The sequence below is a fragment of the Nomascus leucogenys genome, chromosome 3 (genome assembly GCF_006542625.1).
Source record: "Nomascus leucogenys isolate Asia chromosome 3, Asia_NLE_v1, whole genome shotgun sequence".
In the NCBI taxonomy this organism is placed as follows: Eukaryota; Metazoa; Chordata; class Mammalia; order Primates; family Hylobatidae; genus Nomascus; species Nomascus leucogenys.
In genome coordinates this window covers 34,307,716-34,328,494 of record NC_044383.1, presented here as the reverse complement: position 1 = coordinate 34,328,494, position 20,779 = coordinate 34,307,716, and the positions used below count along the sequence as shown (strand labels likewise).

At 43.1% G+C, this 20,779-nt stretch overlaps 1 protein-coding gene across 6 annotated transcripts in view; it reads left to right on the top strand.

Annotated features, from left to right (window-relative positions):
- The window catches only part of CNNM1 (cyclin and CBS domain divalent metal cation transport mediator 1), a 71,812-nt gene that overhangs the window by 14,887 nt on the left and 36,146 nt on the right, over positions 1-20,779 (top strand). For 5 of the 6 annotated variants that reach the window (XR_004029084.1, XM_030808636.1, XM_030808634.1 and 2 more), the window contains exons 2-3: positions 16,374-16,517; positions 19,668-19,808. Coding sequence is in view for 5 of the 6 variants with exons in the window: in XM_030808636.1 (XP_030664496.1) it covers positions 16,374-16,517; positions 19,668-19,808 (285 nt within the window). In the remaining variant the exon portion in view is untranslated. The remainder of the gene's footprint in view (positions 1-16,373; positions 16,518-19,667; positions 19,809-20,779) is intronic. The other variant, XM_030808639.1, reaches the window with a different exon arrangement.

Below are 20,779 nucleotides of genomic sequence, written 5' to 3'. Positions count from 1 at the left end.
ACTCTGAGACTTCTTTCTTTTTTGTTTTGTTTTGTTTTTTTGTTTTGAGATGGAGTCTCCCTCTGTCGCCCAGGCTGGAGCACCGTGGCATGGTCTTGACTCACTGCAAACTCTGCCTCCTGGGTTCAAGTGATTCTCCTGCCTCAGCCTCCTGAGTAGCTCAGATTACAGGCACCCGCCACCACGCCCAGCTAATTTTTGTTTTGTTTTTTTTTCAGTAGAGATGGGGTTTCACCATATTGGCCAGGCTGGTCTCGAACTCCTGACCTCAGGTGATCAGCCCGCCTTGGCCTCCCAAAGTGCTGGGATTACAGGCATAAGCCACTGTGCCCGGCCTATTCCCCTTTTAAGAAGAAGGAAGATAGGCCAGGTGTGGTGACTCACCCCTGTAATCCCAGCACTTTGGGAGGCCGAGGTGGGCGGATCACCTGAGGTCAGACGTTCAAGACCAGCCTGGCCAACATGGTGAAACCCCGTCTCTACAAAAATATAAAAATTAGCCGGGCGTGATGGCGGGTGCCTGTAATCCCAGCTGCTCAGGAGGCTGAGGCGGGAGAATCACTTGAACCCGGGAGGTGGAGGTTGCAGTGAGCTAAGATCATGCCATTACACTCCAGCCTAGGCAACAGAGCGAGATTCCGTCTCAAAGAAAAAAAGGGTGGGTGGGGGGGGATAGTGATACTACACTGTGAGTTTACTGTGAGGTCTGAAGGCAATTCCGGTATAGCCCTAAAGAGACTCCACCATTTGCCTCTTACCTCCCTGATCTAGTTAAATGAATGTGTACAGTTAGTCATCTTGTATAACAAGTCCTTCCTCTCTCTAATCCAGCCCATGTAAAACTGTATATAATAAGAAAACAAAATGGAAAGCTGTTTACTTTGGGTAGGGCCCAGGGGATGAAAATTGGGCCGTGGGAGGTTCCTTCTTTTTCTTTTATCCTGTCATCAGTTAGAATTCAGTTTCCTTCCCCATCACTCTGCCCTTCCTCAGACATCTCAGGCAAATAAAAAAACCTGACCATATAATCAAATATCACAGCCATATAAACAAAACTCCTCAAAGCTCCAAGCAGTCTACTAAAATAAAATATCAGGCTAAACGTAAGGTTTGGACTTGAAGGCAGAAGTGTAGCGAGGAGGTGGAATTGTGACTCCTTTCCCCTTCCCAGTTCAAAGCCGTTCTCCTCCCTTGCTAATCACTAGGGAGGTGCCGGGCATTAGCCCAGCATGCCTCTAGGCATTAACAGAATATGTGCCCATTGCTCTTAACATGTCGGAGACAGTAAACCTGATATTTGGCCTGGAATGTGGAGTCTGCATTGTGTTGGAAAGAGCACAAGGTCAAGAGGCAGACAGACCTGGGGTTTTTCCTGGCTCCATCACATACTAATATTTGTCCTTGGATAAGTCACTTTATTTTTCCAAGTCTCAGTTTCCTCATCTACATATTAGTAATAACAATCCCCCTTTTGCAGAGATATTATGAAGACCAGAGGTAACGTATGCACCCAATGTACAGTAGGTATTGCAGAAACTACTATGGCAAAAACTAGGAAATGGAGTCTCAGGATTCAGCTTGATTTAGATCAAAAATGATATGGAGAACACTGAAGAATCTGTAGGCTGTCTTCAGCTGCAATGAACACCTTCAAAAGCATGGATTTTAAGATCATCTCAGGTATCTAGCTTACTTCGAATAGTGCCCCTAAGAGTCCACATATCTCTCTTCTCCCAGGGACTAGCCTAGTTTGACCATACTCCCTGGCTGGCCCAGAACTAAGTAACGACTAAAGTTGGCCCTGTTTGCCTTTCGATGTATCATCCTCATATCTGAGGTTGGTTTGTGACCTGAGAATGACACCATCTGCCAAAGCTTAGCCAAATCACTCTGAGTCACCATGGTGATTTTTAAGCAGGGGATCCTGGGTATGGTTAGTCTGAACCTGGAGAGAGAGAGTCAAACTGGCCACCCAGGCAGTCTCCAAGACCAGTTCTGTGTCTGAGAGGCCTGAGCTTAATGTATCCAGCCTTTTCTAGTTGGGTCTTGAAGCTTTCCACAAATCCTAGCCAGGGCCCAATTTTGGCTTCACCATTTATTGGCTGAGTATTCTTGGACCAGTTATTTTATTTTTATTTTCTTTTATATTTTTTAATTTAAAAAAAATTTTTTAAGAGATGGGGTCTTACCATGTTGCCCAGGGTGGTCTCGAACTCATGGCCTCAAGCTATCCTCCTGCTTCAGCTTCCCAAAGTGCTGGTCTTATGAGCCACCACCCTTGACTCTGGATTGCCTGTGGACCAGCTATTTTATAAATAATATGTTTTGACATAGTAGTGGGAAAGAAGGCAAAAAAAATGTACCAAAAAATCATGGGAGCCTTTAATGCAAGGAAGAAGAATTCAGAAATGATCCTGCTTAGTCTTAAATGATCCTCCTACATGTGATTGAGGTGGGCAGTAACCTCACAAATGCAGTATTTGGGGGATCGTTAATCTGGTTTTAGTGTACAAAATGTATTAGAGCTAGAAAAACCAAAAGGATGAATGGTTAGGATATTGGTGCAGTTGTCCAAAATGGGATGAGGGCATAGAAATTAAGGACACTTTGAATTAAAAGAGGAAAAAAAATCTCTTAGACTTCATTACATGTGAACACTCCTCCTCAGTCTCCTTTACTGGTTCTGCCTACATCATATCCACTGGTGTATCTTCAGCACCTGGCACAGTGCCTACCCATAGCAGATGCTCAAATATTTATTCCATGAATGTTGCATTTCTATGACCTCTAAATGTTACAGTGCCTCAGGTCTCAGAAATTGATCTCTTCTCTGTCTACTCTCATTCCCTCGGTTATTTCATTCATTCTCCCAAACTTATCAACATGAACTCCAGACTTACATTTCCAATTGCCACTGAACATCTCCACTTAGAGGTCTAAAATACATCTCAAACTTAAACCTGCCCAAAACTGAACTCCTGCTCTTTTTGCCAAACACACTCCTTAAGTGATCCTCCCACCTCAGCCTCCTTAGTAGCTGGGGTTACAGGCGTGGGCCACCATGGCCAGCTAATATTTTTAATTTTTTATAGAGATGAGCTTTCACTATGTTGTCTAGGCTGATCTTGGAACTCCCGGGCTCAAGCAACCCTCCTGCCTCAGCCTCCCAAAGTGCTGGGATTACAGGCATGAGCCACTGCACTCAGTCATATGTCTATTCTTAACACAGCAGTTTAGCAAATGAACGCAGAAACAGAAAACCAAATACCGCATGTTCTCACTTATGAGTGGGAGCTAAATAATGAGAACACGTGGACACAAAGAGGGCAACAGCAGACACTGGAGGAGGGAGAGGATTAGAAAAAAAATACCTATTGGGTACTATGCTTAGTACCCGGGTGAAGAAATAGTCTGTATACCAAACCTCTGTGACATGAATTTGCCTGTATAACAAACCTGCACATATACCCCTGAACCTAAAATAAAAGTTAAAAGAAAAAAAAAAACAAAACACAGCAGCTAGAGTTCCTTTTAAAGCATAAGTTGGCCAGGCACGTGGCTCACGCCTGTAATACCAGCACTTTGGGAGGCAGAGGCAGGTGGATCATGAGGTCAGGAGTTCAAGACTAACCTGGCCAAGATGGTGAAACCCCATCTCTACTAAAAATACAAAAAAAATTAGCCTGGCATGGTGGCAGGCACCTGTAATCTCAGCTACTTGGGAGGCTGAGGCAGAGAATCGCTTGAACCCGGGAGGCGGAGGTTGCAGTGAGCCAAGATCACACCACTGCACTCCAGCCTGGGGGACAGAGCGAGATTCTGTCTCAAAAACACACAAAAGCAAAAACATAAGTCAGATCATATCACCTTTTTGCAACACACACACACACACACACACACACACACAAAATGTTACAATGGCTTTTTTTTATGTCACTGAGAGAAGACCCAAAGGCCTTCCTGGCTCTATCACATCAGCACCTCCCCTACCCTTCAACTCCCTGACCTTGGCTCCCACTACTTTCCTCTCCCACATTCTGCAGCCACTGCATTGGCCTCCTTGCCATTCCTTAAGCACATCAGTTACACTCCCAATGCATGGCCTTTACACCCTGTTCTACTGCGGAGATCTCCACAGGGCTCCCTACCTCACTGCCTTCAGGGCTTTATTGAAACATCACCTCAGGGAGTTCATCCCCGGGCTTCCCTCCCTAAAATTGTAACACCTGCTCTCTCACTCCCACACACTCCCTCATCACTATTCCCTGCTTCGCTTTCGCCTTAGCACTGTGCTATATATATATTTTTTATATATATGATGTGTGTGTGTGTGTATATATATATATGTATTTTTTTTTTTTAACAACATCTCACTGTCACCCCAGCTGGAGTGCAGTGGTGCAATCATTGCTAGCTGCAGACTCAAATTCCTAGGCTCAAACAATCCTCCTGCCTCAGCCTCCCAAGCAGCTGGGACTGCAGGCATGCACCACCCCACCTGGCTAAATTTTTTTAAATTTTTTGTAAAGATGAAGTTTTGATTCATTGCCCAGGCTGGTCACAAACCCCTGGGCCCAAGCAGTCCTCCTGCCTCAGCCTCCCAAAGTGTTGGGATAATGGGCTTAAGTCACGGTGCCCAGCCTTATGCTATATATTTTACTTATGTATTTGCTTTATTATCTCTTACCTCTACTTACAAGAGTGTAAGCTGCAGGAGGAAAATGATTTTGTGCATTGTGCTCATTGCTGCATTTCAAATGCCTAGAAGAGTGCTCGGCAGTGGTAGTCATTCAGTAAGTACTTGTTGAAAAAATAAAGGAAGAAGAATTGAAACAATGTGGGGATTTTTTTCTAAATTGACATAAAGGAAAGATAAAAGATGACTCTTGGGTTATGACTTAGGGTAACTAGAGTTAATGGTATCATTTACTGTAGTGAAGACAGAGGAAGAGCAGGGGCAAGTGTCTTGAAGATTAGGAGTTCCTATTTGGGTAAGTGATTTTGACAAGAGGACAGCTCAGGCAAAATATCTAAAACAGGATGGGTGTTCAAAATAGACATTGAGGCCAGGTGCAGTGGCTCACACCTGTAATCCCAGCACTTTGGGAGGCCAAAGTGGGCAGACTGCTTGAGCTCAGGAGTTCGAGACCAGCCTGGGCAACATTGCAAAGCCCCATCTCTACAAAAACAAACACAAACAAGCAAAAAAAATAGCCAGGCCTGCTGGCTTGAGTCTGTTGTCCTAGCTACTCAGGAGGCTGAGGTGGGAGGATCCCTTGAGCCTGGGAGGTAGAGGTTGCAGTGAGCTGAGATTGCACCACTGCACTCCAACCTGGGCAACAGAGTGAGGCCCTGTCTCAAAACAAAAAAATAGACACCTATGTTCAGATGTAAATCCAGTTCTCAGGAAAGAGGTGATTGTGATATTTAAATTAATAGGCTTTGCTGGGATCTTTAATCAACAGGAGAGATGAGCAGAAGATCAAGGACAGGAGCAGAAGTTCTTAACTGCAAGTGCCCATTAGAATCACCTGAAGAAGTTTTAAGCATTCCAGTGTCCCAGCCTCATCCACGATCAATTAGATCAGAATTTCTGTGGGTGGGACATAGGCATCAGTATGTGACTCCAACGTGTAGCCAGGGTTGAGAATCACTGAGTCAGAGTCCTTAAGATATATTTATCTGTAGGTGAAGATTAAAAAAAAGGAATTCACAATGGAAATAGAAAAGTTCCAGTCATAAGGGTGGGAAGAGAAGTAGGGTAGTCTTGACTAGGATTTCTGATACCCAAGTGTGCATAAGAATCACCTGGAGATCTTCAGGAAATGCAAATTCTGATTCAGAAAGCTAAGATGAGGGCCTGAATTTCTGCTTCCCTCACAAGCTCCTAAGTGATACCATGTTTCCAATCCAAGGACCACACTTTGAGTAGCACATGTCAAGAGCAGTGTTTCTCAAACTTTAGTATGCATACGAATCACCTGGAGAGCTCATTAAAACAGCTATCTTGGCCCGGCGCAGTGGCTCACGCCTGTAATCCCAGCACTTTGGGAGGCTGAGGTGGGCGGATCATGAGGTCAGGAGATCGAGACCATCCTGGCTAACACGGCAAAACCCCGTCTCTACTAAATATAAAAAAATTAGCTGGGCGTGGTGGCATGCGCCTGTAGTCCCAGCTACTTGGGAGGCTGAGGCAGGAGAATTGCTTGAACCCGAGAGGCAGAGGTTGCAGTGAGCCAGGATCGTGCCATTGCACTCCAGCCTGAGCGACAGAGCGAGACTCAGTCTCAAAACAAAACAGACAAACAAACAAAAAAAACAGCTATCTGGACCCTACCCCACCCCGTAAGATCCTGATTCTGATTCTGTAGGGCAGGGATGGGACCTCAGATCTTGCATTTTGAACAAAGGCCCAGGTAGTGTTCATGCTGCTACTCCAAGGAATACATTTCCATTGGTACTGAGTCACCAAGACCAAGGTAAGAAAGAGGAGACACTCAATGCTGTCTACCAAATGAATAAAAGATGCTGCAAGCACACCTGGAAGAAGAACGTAGCAAAAGCCACTATATTTTATAAGGTGAAGGTCACAAGTGAGGCCGAAACCATAAAACCATAAAACAATTTTGCTTAGTTCTCTATTTCCAAGCAATATGCTTTCCTCCTAGCTTTTATATTTTATCTTGGGAACAGTTACCAAAGTGCTGTAGCTATTTTTGAAGAAGAGAGGAAGCAAATCAATTATTTGCCTTTTTGTTCCCCTAAGGCATCGGAGGTATGCTAATGGAGTCCTTGAGAGCTCTTCTCTATGGATGTGCCTAAACCATGTAGAATAGATGAGGCTATATTTATTAAAGACTTTGAAGGCTATTTTAGCTTCTTCAAATATCAAAATACAATTGTGATGTTGCTGCCACTGCCTTTCTGTATATTTTTACATTTTTATTTATTTCAGGTTCCGGGGTATATGTGCAGGATGTGTAGGTTTGTTACATAGGTAAACATGTGCTATGGTGGTTTGCTGCACCTATCAACCCATCACCTAGGTATTAAGCCCAGCATGATTAGCTATTTTTCCTAATGTTCTCCCTCCTCCAACCCCACCCCCCTAATAGGCCAGGGCTTTAGACCTCAATAGTATTGATGTTTGAGGCCAGGTAATTCTTTGTGTTGGGGGACTGTCCTGTGCATTGAATGATGTTTAGCTTCATCCCTGGCCTCTACCCACCAAATGCCAGTAGCATTCCCTGCCTCAAGTTGTGACAACCAGATTATCTCCATATATGGCCAAATGTCCCCTGGGGGACAAAGTCACCTCCATTTGAGAACCACTGCTTTAAAAGCAATACCTGAAAACCTCATCTTCTAAGAAATCTGACTTGTAGTTTGGGTATGTCGATACAAGGTAGTGATGATAAAACCTTAGGTAGAACACTGCCAGTAACCAGTACTAGGACTGCCCTTTGGATTCTTGGGGCAATGGAAAACACTAATTTGGCCTTCAGTAATGGGTAATTTTACTGACCTCAAATGTGCCAAGAGCCTAATAGGTAATGTGGTATCTCAAGCCTGTCTCAGAGGAGATTGGTACAGAAGCCACAAAGAGACCCTTTCCCAAACCCAGCGTTGAATAGTCAATTACTACTTTTTGCCCATGTCAACAAAATACTGCAACCACTCACACAATATAAGATAGAGTATTAATCACCTTGCCACTGCAGCTACCCTTTGTTTTGGGAGGTTCTTTTCATGAGTACTTAGCGTCTTGTGACCCTTAAGCTAGGCACACCAAAGGGACCAGGATTTACTAAACATCTTGGTACTGATTTCTCTTCCTCATAACCAGTGTGACAAATCTTACTCATAAACCAGTGGTTTTCAAACTTTAGCCTGCATCAAAATCACCTGTAAAGCTTATTAAACCACAGATCACTGGGCTATGCCCCAGGGATTCTGATTCACTAGGTCTAGGGTTGGGCCTGAGAATTTGCATTTTTATTTTTTTATTTTTTGAGACAAGGTCTTGCTCTGTTGCCCACGCTGGAGTGCAGTGGTACGATCACAGTTTGCTGCAGGTTCAACTTCCCCAGGCTCAGATGATCCTCCCACCTCAGCCTCTCTAGTAACTGGGACTATAGGCACATGCCACCATGCCCAGCTAATTTTTTTGTTTTTTTTTTTTATAGAGACAGGGTTTCCCCATATTGCCCAGGCTGGTCTCAAACTCCTGGGCTCAAGCAATCCCCTGGCATCAACCTCCCAAAGTGCTGGGATTACAGTCATGAACCACTACACCCAGCCAGAATTTGCATATTTAATTAGTTCGAGTGATGTTGATGCTGGTGGTCCAGGGATCACACTTTGAGGACCAATGTCATAAGCCAAGATAGTAGTTCTCAACTTTGGCTGAACGTTAGACTCACCTGGGGGTCATTTTAAACTATTGATGCCACCCCCTCACCAATGAAATCAGAATTTCCAGGTGTGAGATCAAGTTATATTAATAGAATATACTTAAAGCTTCTCAGGTAATTCTAATGCACAGCCAGCATTGAAAACCATTGAACTAGGTGAGATGCATTCCAAAGCATTGAGAGTGGAGGGTCTTACCAGGTGGCCCTGTTTAATAGAGGAAAGAAAGATCACCAGTAAATATCAGTTAATCCTAGAGAAGTATGACTCCAACCCCTGAGGCTTCATTGAGGATTATTTCTCCTGTTCCACCGAAATGCATCCCAATACTGTAGTCCAAACAAGGTTCAAATCTCAGTTGCATATCATCTTTGTTATGTCTCATCAAGATGTGGGCAGGATTGGAGCCAGAGATTGTAAATCAGAGGCTGGGTTGGGAAGAAGTAGTCAAGGCTTGAGGGATGCAAACCAAGGCTTGAGGAGCTCACAGCTGGTAGAAATCAGGAAAGGCCATCAGGACAGTGCTGGGCTTCTGTTGAGACCGATCACCAGGAACATGGCAGAAAATCAAGCCAGAGGCCAGAGTTTGTAGTCACGAGATCTGAAGTGAGACACCAGTGAGCCCAGAGTTAAATATGTTCTTTAGACCTCAGAGACAGATGTAGCCTTCATTTTTAGAAAGTGCATTTTCATAAAACCCACTTATTTTTCAACTCAGCCCAGAGATTTCTCATCTATTGATGTTAGTGGCACAGTAGTATGCTCAAGAAACATGTAAAAATGCCTCATAAACTAGTATCATTCAAGAGTTTTCCACCCAAGGAAGTACCTTTTGCCTCTGCTGAATCTTTATGAGATACATTATGCTCTTGGACTTAGCAGGATTAAAGTTTGTCACGTTTACTATTTTTAGCAATTGGAAGGGTGACTTTGCCAGGGCCCCAATTGTTTTGCACCTGACTCAAGACTGAGAGTGTGTGGAGCAAACTTAGCTTAGTGTACTCCTCAACATCTGTAGCTTAGGATGACTTTACTGTGTGGTCTTGTTTGCAGTAATGCTTCTAAGGGAATACAGTCTCTGCTTCCACCCTGCCACCACCACCACCTCGCCAAGGAAAATGCCCACCAAATGAGATAGAACCCTTTAACGGAAGTTGGAAACAAAGCTAACTTGTTTAAAAATATGCACAAGACACATGTCTCAATAGATTCTGGAGAAACCTGAGAGCCTGTCCAATCATTGATTCACACCATGAGGGGTACAGGAAGTCCTGAAAAACATCCAACTTCAGTGCTCTTCTGTACTCTGTATAAAGCCTTCTCACAAACTATGAAGTTGTGTATAAATGATATCCTTCTTCATTACTAGCCTAAATTATTTCACAGACATCTCACTTTTCTAGAAAGTTGGAAGGAAACTGAGATTGGACTAATAGTTGTGAGAAGGCATTTGAGAATTTTTGCTAGTCCGCAGAGGGATGGCTCAACAGAAAAGGCCACAGTTCTCATTCACATAATCTCATAGGAAGGCAGAAGAGAAAAACCAAAATTTAAGCCACTTTACCACATATGCCATTAGGAAGTAAGGGAAGAAATGGTAAACAGATAGAGAGGAGAAATAATGTGTGTTAGATACGAGCATTTGCCCAGAGAAAGATGGAAACCCTTGGGATATTTGAGCCCCCACTGCCCCATTTGGACCCAGTTTAGAAGTTGTAAATATTCACAAGTCATCCTCGAGAGTTGATGAGGTTTCTGAAAGATGTGAACCAGGCCAACAGCTCTTTGTTCTCATATTTTCCCTCTCCTGCCTGTGATAAAGCCCTCATCCCTGTTCACCATTTCTGCCTGCACAGAACTCATAATATGGTGCCTTCTCCCCTATTTCTTGTCTCCCAGTGGCCTCACCTGTGGGAGACCATTTTTACTCTTCACACATCCTAGAGCACAAAATGATAATGTGTGCTGTAAATTATTACCCAAGTCCAAATCAGCATTCCTCTCATTTCAACCCATTCTCTTTATGAAGCAGTCCCTACTTTTACTCAACTTGTGTTGTAGGTTGTAACTTTCAGCCACACCAACTTCCTGCTCATTCAGGCATGGATTATTATTTTTTTCAATTGGCGTTCTTTTTAAAAAATAATAGCTTCATTGAGATAAGATTCACATACCATAAAACTCATCCTTTTAAAGTGCACACTTAATGCATTTTAGTATATTCAGAGTTGTGCAAACATCCCTACTAATCTAATTCCAGAACATTTCATCACTCCAGAAGAAACTCTGTACTCACTTAGCCGTGCCCCACACTTTCCTTTCCTCAGCTTCTGGCAACCATGACTTACTTTCTTCCTCTGTAGATTAGTCTATTCTGGAAATTTTACATAAATGGAATCATACAACATGGCCTTTTGTGTCTGGCTTCTTTCACTTAGCATAATGCTTTCAAGGGTCATCCATGTTGTAGGGTGTACTTCATTCCTTTTGATGGCAGGTTAATATCCAATTGTATTGATATAACACATTTTGTTTGGAAACATTTGGATTGTTTTCACTTTTAGGCTGTTAGGAATAATACTACTCTGAATATTTGTGTACAAGTTTTTGTGTGGATATATGTTTTTATTTCTCTAAAAGTAGAATTGCCGGGTCATTTGATAATTTTGTGTTTAACATCTTGAGGAACCACCAGACTATTTTTCAATCCCACCAGCAATGTCTGCGAGGTTCAATTTTTTCTGCATCCTAACCAACATTTGTTATTATCTGTCTTTTTTATTATCGCCATCTTGTGGGTATAAAGTATCTCATTAGCATCTTGATTTGAATTTCCTTCGTGATGACAATGTTTTGTTTTGTTTTGTTTTGTTTTGTTTTTTTGAGACGGAGTCTCGCTCTGTCACCCAGGCTAGAGCGCAGTGGCGTGATCTCGGCTCACTGCAAGCTCCGCCTCCTGGGTTCACGCCATTCTCCTGCCTCAGCCTCCTGAGTAGCTGGGAATACAGGCACCTGCCACCACACCCGGCTAATTTTTTTTCGTATTTTTAGTCGAGACGGGGTTTCACCGTGTTAGCCAGGATGGTCTCGATCTCCTGACCTCGTGATCCACCTGCCTCGGCCTCCCAAAGTGCTGGGATTACAGGTGTGAGCCACCGCGCCTGGCTCGTGATGACCATGTTAAGCATCTTTTCATTTGCTTATTAACCAATTGTATATCTTCTTTGGAGAAATATCTGTTCAAATCCTTTGCTCACTTTTTAATTGAGTTGGTTTTTTATGTGTTGTAGTATTTCATTATATATTCTGGATATAAGTCCTTTATCTAATGATTTGCAAATATTTTCTCCCATTCTGTGAATTGTCTTTTACCTTTCTTGGTGGTGTACTTTGCACAGATATTTCTAATTTTGGTGAAGTCCATTTGATCTGTTTTTTTTTATTTGATTGTGTTTTGGGTGTCCAAAGAAATCACTGCCTACTCTAAGGTTTTTGCCTATGTTTTTTTTCTAAGAGTTTTATAGTTTTTACTCTTATATGTAGGTGCTTGATCCATTTGTAGTTCATTTTTATGTATAGTATGAGGTAGGCATCGAACTTCACTTTTTTGCATGTGGATGTCCAGTTACCAGCTACTATTTGTTGACTTCTCAATGTTAAGCATCTTTTCACGTGCATTGACCAATTGTTTATCTTCCTTGGAGAAATATCTACTCAAATCTTTTGCCCACTTTTGGAGTTGTCTTCTTAAGAGTTGTAAGATTTTGATTTGTATTTCCTTACTGATGATATGCCAGGTGCTATTCTAGATTCTGAGGAAACAGAAGTAAACAGGATGTAGCATACCTGTTGCCTCTCAGGGAGCTTACCCTCACGGGTAGGGGTGGGGAACGCATATAAATAGAAAACAACCAGGGTCAAATAATGTGTGTGCAATGCCTGACACTGTGCCTGGCCCCTAGAGTGTGCATAGCAACAGGTAGCTTCAGTAATAATAATAACAGCTATTATTGTTATTATAAATGCCAGTACAGAGATGTGTACAAAGTGCTGTGGCAGGAGGGAGTGACTTGCACTTGTTTCAAGCTTGGCTACACATAGGGCCACCCCCAGCACCTCTAGGGCCCAGGAAGGGAGTAGGGGAGGTGCAGGCATAGGGCTCTTAAAGACCAACCTTTCATGAGTGTGTGTGTGGTATGTGTGACAGGGAAACAGCTGGTTTTCTTGTCTCTGTGAGTGTCAACTCGGAATAAGGATTGTGATTGACAATTCCCATCCCAGTCTGTACTTAAGAAGAAATGGCTTCCTTCATTGGTGTGTAGCAGATCTCAACAGGCTTTGGAGGGAAGTTCAGAGGCTAAGAGTAAATTATAAAATGTTTCTAAATAGCTTACCTAGGTACATTATCTTAAATATTATATAATTAGGGCTTAAAATCTCTATTCCTTGGTGATAACATAGTGTGTCCTCAAACTGAACTTTCAAAGTATAGAGCAATGGTGGTTTTTTAATGTGGAAACTATAATACTCTTTGTAAAATATCAAAAACTTAATTTAATTTCATCATATGAATAAATTACCTTAGTGGTAGGGAGTGTGGCTTTATTATATGTATTCTAGGGTTCACGTTACAAAAAAAATCCAATTATAGGAAACAATTTTAAGAAATCACTTTTCCAAGGCTTTTCATTATACTAGTCATCTGTTTTGTCATCTGCTAGCACATGTTAGCAGAAAAGTGAGAATAGGTGCCATAAGTTAAGAAAAATGTGTTAGAAATGAAAAACCTTAAGTTGAGCACGTTCTAACAATTAATATAATCTAATTTAAGCTACAAAGTACTTTGGCCAAACTGGGTAGGATGCAGTTTTTTCCAAGAAGGATAATTTTAGAACCACTGATGCAAGGTTTAAATTTTAATTTAAACACACTATTATATTTTATCAAAAAATAAAGGCTTTCTTTAGTATCTGGTTTTAATATCCTCTATTGTATAAATTATGAGTTTTTATTCAGTCTTCGGTTCATCAGGCACTGATTGGCTGTCTGATATATGGAGGGAACTTTATTTAAGTATATGATCCTTTGTCCTAAAGTAGTTCATGATCTGAGGAGGAAATGCTGTCTAGTGTAGGACAGATACATTGCTAGTTACAAGAAGTAGCAATTTGTGATAAATGCTGTAATAGAGAGGTTGGTTCAGATTCAGAATGGGGTAGATCTGGGGGAGCTTTCTTGGAGAGCTGGTACCTGGGCTAGAGCCCAAAGTTGGGGGTAGGGGAGATGGCGGCAATGGGGAAGAGAAATCAAGGAAGTGGTGGTAACCTGGTACGCCTGAAGTATAGAATGATTAGGGGATGTAGCAGGGCATACAGTTAGACAGGGAAGAGCCACATTGTGGAATCTTGATGATATTACACCAAACTAATGAGCCTGGACTTGATCCTGTAAGCAGTAGAGAGCCATAGAGTGTTTTTGAGGAGAGTTGTAACATGATCAGATCAGTACAGAAGGAGGCTGAAGGTTAGGTTGAAGGTGGGGAAAAAATTAGAGACCATTCTTGGGTGATACAAATGCCATCTTTCCAATTTCGTTTCAGCTTAAAAACTCCAAGGGGTAGCTATCTTATGATTTCAGATATTTGATACAGAAGTTCATTTACATTTTAATGGTTATTTATGCCTCCCGCTAACTGATGACTCCTCTTGACTGATATTTTTTAGCAATGGCCAAGCAAGAGTTTATAAAGGGTAAAACACCGCATGTTCTCACTCATAGGTGGGAACTGAACAATGAGAACACATGGACACAGGAAGGGGAACATCACACACCGGGGCCTGTTGTGGGGTGGGGGGAGGGGGGAGGGATAGCATTAGGAGAAATACCTAATGTTAAATGACGAGTTACTGGGTGCAGCAAACCAACATGGCACATGTATACATATATAACTAACCTGCACGTTGTGCACATGTACCCTACAACTTAAAGTATAATAAAAAAAGAGTTTATAAAGGGTACTAATAAAGCATGAACTTGCTTTTTATTGTTTTCCATAATAACATCTGAGTCAGTACCCCAGATTTTCTCCTTAAATGTCTCTGAGCCAAGGAAAGGAACCAACCAGATTTTTATTTTAGAAAAAGAACCAGGAAATGTGTCTATACAGCAGAAGAAAACAAACCGATATGAAGCAGGACTGTTAGACAAAACTTCAGTCCCCGGGTTAGTACTGAACCTAGTTACCTGGTTTGCAATCCAGCTTTGCTCTTACAGGCTGTGTAACTTCAGGCATGCTACATAACCAATCTGTGCCTCAGTTCTGTTATGTGTAAAATGTGGAGAATAGCACTCACCTCAGTGGTTGTTATGAGAATTAAATAGATAAATTTAGAGTTCTCTGGCACATAGTAAGACCTCAATAAATGGAAACTATTATTATTCAGTCATTGGGCAAGAAAAATGAAGTCTATGAAGTCTCTGCCAGTGACACATTGTAGTATACAGTCTTTTCACATATTCACTAGGTCATTTGAGCTCCACAGTCACCTTATAGGTACTGATTGTTCAAGCTACCATTGCTGCTAACAAACTACCCCAAAACTTAGAGCCATAAAACAACAACTATTTTGTTATGCTCACAGATTCTGTGAGTCAGGAATTCAAAAGAAGTACAGCGGGAATGGCTTATCTCTGCCTCACAGTGTCTGGGGCCATAGCTGGGAGCTGCTTGAAAGGCTGGGGAGAGGCTGGGTGAGGTGGCTCACACCTGTAACCCCAGCACTTTGGGAGGCCAAGGCAGGTGGATCATGAGGTCAAGAGATCGAGACCATCCTGGCCAACATGGTGAAACCCCGTCTCTACTAAACATACAAAAATTAGCTGGGCATGGTGGTGCTTGTCTGTAGTCCTAGCTACTTGGGGGGCTGAGGTAGGAGAATCACTGGAACCCGGAAGGTGGAGGTTGCAGTGAGCTGATATCACACCATTGCACTCCAGCCTGGTGACAGAGAGAGACTCCATCTCAAAAAGGAAGGAAGGAAGGAAGGAAGGAAGGAAGGAAGGAAGGAAGGAAGGAAGGAAGGAAGGAAGGAAGGGGGAGGGAGGGAGGGAGGGAAGGAAAGAAGGAAAGAAAGGCTGGGGAGTGAGTGAGACAAGGGGCTAGATCAGCTGAGACTGGCAAATCCACTTCCAAGACAGCTTCTTCTGCCAAACTGCCTGGCACTTTGGTGGGAAAGCTGGAAGGGTGGGCTCAGCTGGGACTGGCACCTAAGCACCTACATTGTGGCCTCTCCACTATGGGGGCCTCAGGGCAGTACTCAGACTTCTTACAATGTTCTTGCAGCAAAAGCTACATGCCTTTATGACCTAGCCTCAGAAGTCCTGTAATGGACATTCATTTCCCATTCTCTTTTGGTTGAAGTAGTCACAAGCTCACCCAGATTCAAGGGGAGGGGCTGTAGACCACACCTCTCCATGGGAGGCACACCACAAAGGCCATGTTTTAAAATCACCACACTGGCATTATTTCCTGATTCTAGATGAGAGATGTTAATTCAGTGGAGATTAAATGATTTGCCAAGGAATAGTAACTGGGATAGTTAGCGGGGAAGGGGGCTTAGGGGAGGAGAATGACTTTTGCCATAATTCTGACTGTAAATTCTTGCTCTTTCAATTAGTGTATATTATATCAGCTAACATATACTTGCTAATATGTAAAAGTTCAAAGAAAAAAATTAACTGGTTTTGAGTATATTCAGTAACTTCCCTAAATAGGAACACAAATCTAGAAGAATAAGGTTTGCATTTATAAGCGCTTGCATAAAAACTTCACATTTTAAGGAGGTCCAGGGATGAGTGCAGTCCTGAGATTGGTCAGACAGCAACTTTGTATCATTTTTCTCACAAAGAAAGAACTCTGAAAATGTCCCTGATACTTAACTGTGATTTCATTTGTTCTCTAGGAAAATCTCACCTGGCCATTGTCCAGCGGGTGAATAATGAGGGAGAAGGAGACCCTTTCTATGAGGTCATGGGCATTGTCACACTGGAGGATATCATAGAGGAGATCATCAAGTCGGAGATCCTGGATGAAACTGATCTCTACAGTAAGTGCACGGCCTTGGCTGTTCTCCAGGGTCATCTTATTTTCCTCCAAGACTCTCAGGTAAAGCCTCGTTTGATTTATAGAAAGGGTGTCAGGGCAAACCCTGTGCCCTGATGTGTGTCAGCCACCTATGCCAGGTGCTGCTGTGGCAAGATATCCTAGCTGGAATCACTTCTGAGTCGCTGGGAACATGCTAGCTAAGTGTTTATCAGGAGGGAACCTTCAGGAACTGAGCCAAGACTATGAAAAGGAGACCTCCCAGCCTTTGGATAGAAAAGGGACTACAGGAAACACAGTGTTCCCAGGACGGTGCCCAGAGGCCTCTCTGCCCTTGTTTCTGTCCCCCATGTTCTTGTTTGGTTGCTTCATCCACCTAGATGCAGACCCCAACAGGGGTTCCACTCACACCAGAACATCAGTGAGCAGTGGAGACTGTCATGAGATTGCCTACTCACAGCCTAAGCCAAAAACTGAATATTCCTTCTTACAAACTTCCCTGTCCTCTTATGCCTTTCAGCCCACCACCCTGGGTTTCTGTTCTCTCCCTGCCACCAGCATCCCTGCTCTTGTCTCTGCCTCCTTCTTTCTGGTCTGCTCCCCCTCCTAACTCCCTCACTCAGGAACAATACAGACTTTTCTATGCAGATGTGAGTACTTTGGGTTACTGAACCTTATCAAAGCTTTGCTTGCAAACATTACAAAGGCATGCTTTGTCTTTAGGATTGGAATGTTATCTAAGTCCATGGGAGTCCCTAGGCTGGGAAGTGTTTCCTCCTGAGAATTTCATCTCATGGAATAGCCATCCTTTTCTTCCTTACAGATAACTCATTTCAGACTTCGGTCCTTAGTTTGTGAGATGTGGCCTTTCAGAAACTGGCTCCTGGTAGAAAGAGCTTTGATACTGTAAGGCAGTGAGCAGTGCAGAAAGAGTGCCTTCCTTTTAGACAAAGAAGAGATCAACTCTAAAAGGTGGGCCAGGCCTTGACAAAGACAAGCAAGAGAGTCATGGCACCTCCCAAGCAAGAGCCTGGGCACTGCTGTGCTTGACCCAACCAGGCGTGTCTTCCTCACATGGGGATCGAGCTCGGAAGTGTCCTCTCCCTCCCCCACCTCTGCCTGCCACTCTTGATTTAGAATTCTCAGGTGTAGCCTGGGCAACATGGTGAAACCCCATCTCTACAAAAAATACAACAGTTAGCCAGGCGTGGTGACATGTGCCTGTAGTCCCAGCTACTTGGGAGGCCAAGGTGGGAGGATCACTTGAGCCTGGGAGGTCCTGGCTGCAGTGAGCTGAGATTGTGCCACGGCATTCCAGCATGGGAGCCTGGCTGACAGGGCAAGACTGTCTCAAAAAAAAAAAAAAAAAAAAAAAAAAAATCCCAGATGTCTCAGATAAACTAGTGAAGCCATTCACACTAAGGTGTTAGGTGCTGATAATAGTCTAAATGAGTAAGCTCCTCCCAGGGCACTTGTTTGAACAACCTTAAGGTTTCAAACACACACTATTAAAATCTAAGGAATGAAGGGGGTGATCAGAGGAATGATTCCCTAATGATGCCATGTTAAGTGGCAATCTGATGGGGGGGGGCTCTTAGGCAAACATCATACAAATCAGAAAGTTGCTCACTAGTGAGAGTGAAAGAGCTGGGCTAATAACCTGTATTTGCTACTCTTTTGCTGAGTGATCCTCTTTCTACAGGAGCAGGTTAGGGTCTTTCTACCTATAAATAGCTGCTGGCATGATTCCTTAAGAGCTGTGAAAAGGCCCAGAAGCCAGGGATACTGTCTTTCTTCTTGCATGACCCTGACCTCTTACGTGATCTGGATACCTGGGCCTGGGTCTGCACATTGTGACTTGAGCAAAAGGAGTGTCAAAGCAGGGGCCAGATGACTGTGAAGGCCCAGAGTGAGAGCGGGCCATGGAAGAGCTGCGCCGGCAAGAGGGCACTTTGTCCCTTCTAGAAGGAAACGCAAAGCAAGCCCCAAAAGGAGAGGGGGCACAACAGGGAGCCGGATTCTGGGGCCTTATTTTCCTGCCACAGGGGTTCATTCCCTTTCATTCTCACTGCATCCACTCAACTTGCACCAGAGGTTCCCCCACAGCCCTGTTTCTCTTTAGGTCAAGTTTGGAGAAAACACGAATCCCTCTCCCTGTTCCCCTTAGTGCAGATAAGATGGGCTAGCAGTTTGAAAATTTTACTCAAAACTCAGGGAAAGCAAAAGAGAAAGAACCAAAGAAAACATTTCCTCTACCAAAAAGAAAAAAAAAAAAAAGCGGGGGCGGGGGGGATGTAGATATATTTAGACAAGCTTTAAAAAGAATGAGAACAAATTAAATTGGAAAAAGCAGATTTTTTGAACCAATAATTACATGCCTGATACATAGGCTCTTGGGAGGTACCAGACCCTGCCTGAGGCCCCAACCCAGAAAACCCACCTTTAGAGATTATAGGTCCAATCTTATTTCTTCTCCTGTCTTCTTCCTTATATTTCCCCAGATTCCCTCCCAGTGGAGGGACTGGGGTTGAAGCAGGGAAATTGTGAGATAAGAGATGGTGGCCACCTTCCTTCCTTGTGTGGCATGCTTCAGGTACCACTCAGAGCATGGTTCACATAAGCAGCAGGAGACTAGAGGGCAAAGGAGTGGGAGAGAGTCAGAAATTCCCTGGGCCCCTGCAACCCTCTTGATACTAAGAATGCAGGTCCCTTGTGTGTGTATGACTTTGTGTAAAAGCATTCTCACAGGTAGTTTCCAGTTGGAGTCTCATAATTAATTGCACAAGATGAGTATGAGAGCTATATTAAATATTATTAGCCTCCTTGTACAGATTAAAATAAAAACTCTGATGCTTAGAGAGGTTGCATGGTGAGTAAGTAGGGGAACCAGCCCCAGAACCCCAGACTTGGATACCCTAAGCCAGCTTTCCCCTTTTTCTACTATACACCCCCTAAGTGTGGAAAACACTGAAATGATGGCAGTCTGCCATTGTCTATCCCTCACCAAAATCCTTCTACTTCCTGGGTGATATTGTGATGTCACCCATAGTTGACACTGCAGAAATGTTCTATCTGTCCCCTGTGATTCTGGGAAAACCTCCAAAGACCAACATGATTCTGAGATAGCTGCAATCTGTCCTCTGTGACCCCACAGCTGACAATCGGAAAAAGCAGAGGGTCCCGCACCGGGAGCGGAAGCGGCATGACTTCTCCTTGTTTAAGCTTTCGGACACGGAGATGCGGGTGAAAATCTCACCACAGCTTCTGCTAGCCACACACCGCTTCATGGCCACAGGTAGGACAAGTCTCCACTCCAGAGAAGCTAAAACAGAATCTCTAGGGTGGGACCCAGGCACCAATCCTTGTTAATACCTTCCAGCCTGATTCCAGTGTGCTGTCAGGACTGAGAAGCATGTTCTAGGAAGGAGGTTGCCTTAGACAGGGTAATGGATGCCACCTACTGTCGTATTGAGCCCCAGGCCTGATCTTATAGAGGAAGAAATGAGTATAACTCAACTCTTCTACCACAGAAAAGAGCTAAAGAAACCATTGCTGCATTTTTCCCTCTTCTAGTCACTTCCTGGCTGAAGCCTGAGGCCATCTCCCTGTCTGTTAGACTTGCAGTGCCCTAGAGCAGTACCATAGAAGCCTGTGAGCTATGAATTTTTAAAATACAGAAGTGTATTGTGAATCTTGGGATCTTTAGAAAGAAAAAAAAGTGAGAAAATCCAAAGATAAACTCCTTCTTGTGAAGAAGGTAAAGTTTGTCTTTGAACCCTCTGACCATCCATGCTTAATTAATGTGCTGACCTAGAATGATCATATCTATCACTAACTTCAATATTTAATTAATCCAACATGTATTTATTGAGTATATAATGAGTGCTAGCACTGTTTTAGGTGCTAAAGAGTAGAAAATTTTAAGTTGGAGCTGCTTTAAGGTAGAATTTCTAGTTCTGAATACAGGTTTCTTTTAACTACTTCCCAGAGCATATGTTATATAAGTACTATAAGTTTAACATATGTAATATAAGTAATAGCTGTAATATATAAATATGATGCAATGATGCCTCACATTATTGACAACTTATTATTTAAATAATTGCCTGTCTTTAGTAACGTGGGATTTCATTTCATTCAGCAGATATGTGTCATACAAATAAGCCAGATTAAATTATCTGCATCTCATTCAGTTATAGCATTAAAGTCTTTGCTGTTTATGTGGCTTAGTTGTCCATGTCCAATTTTAAATAAAATCAAAGAAAG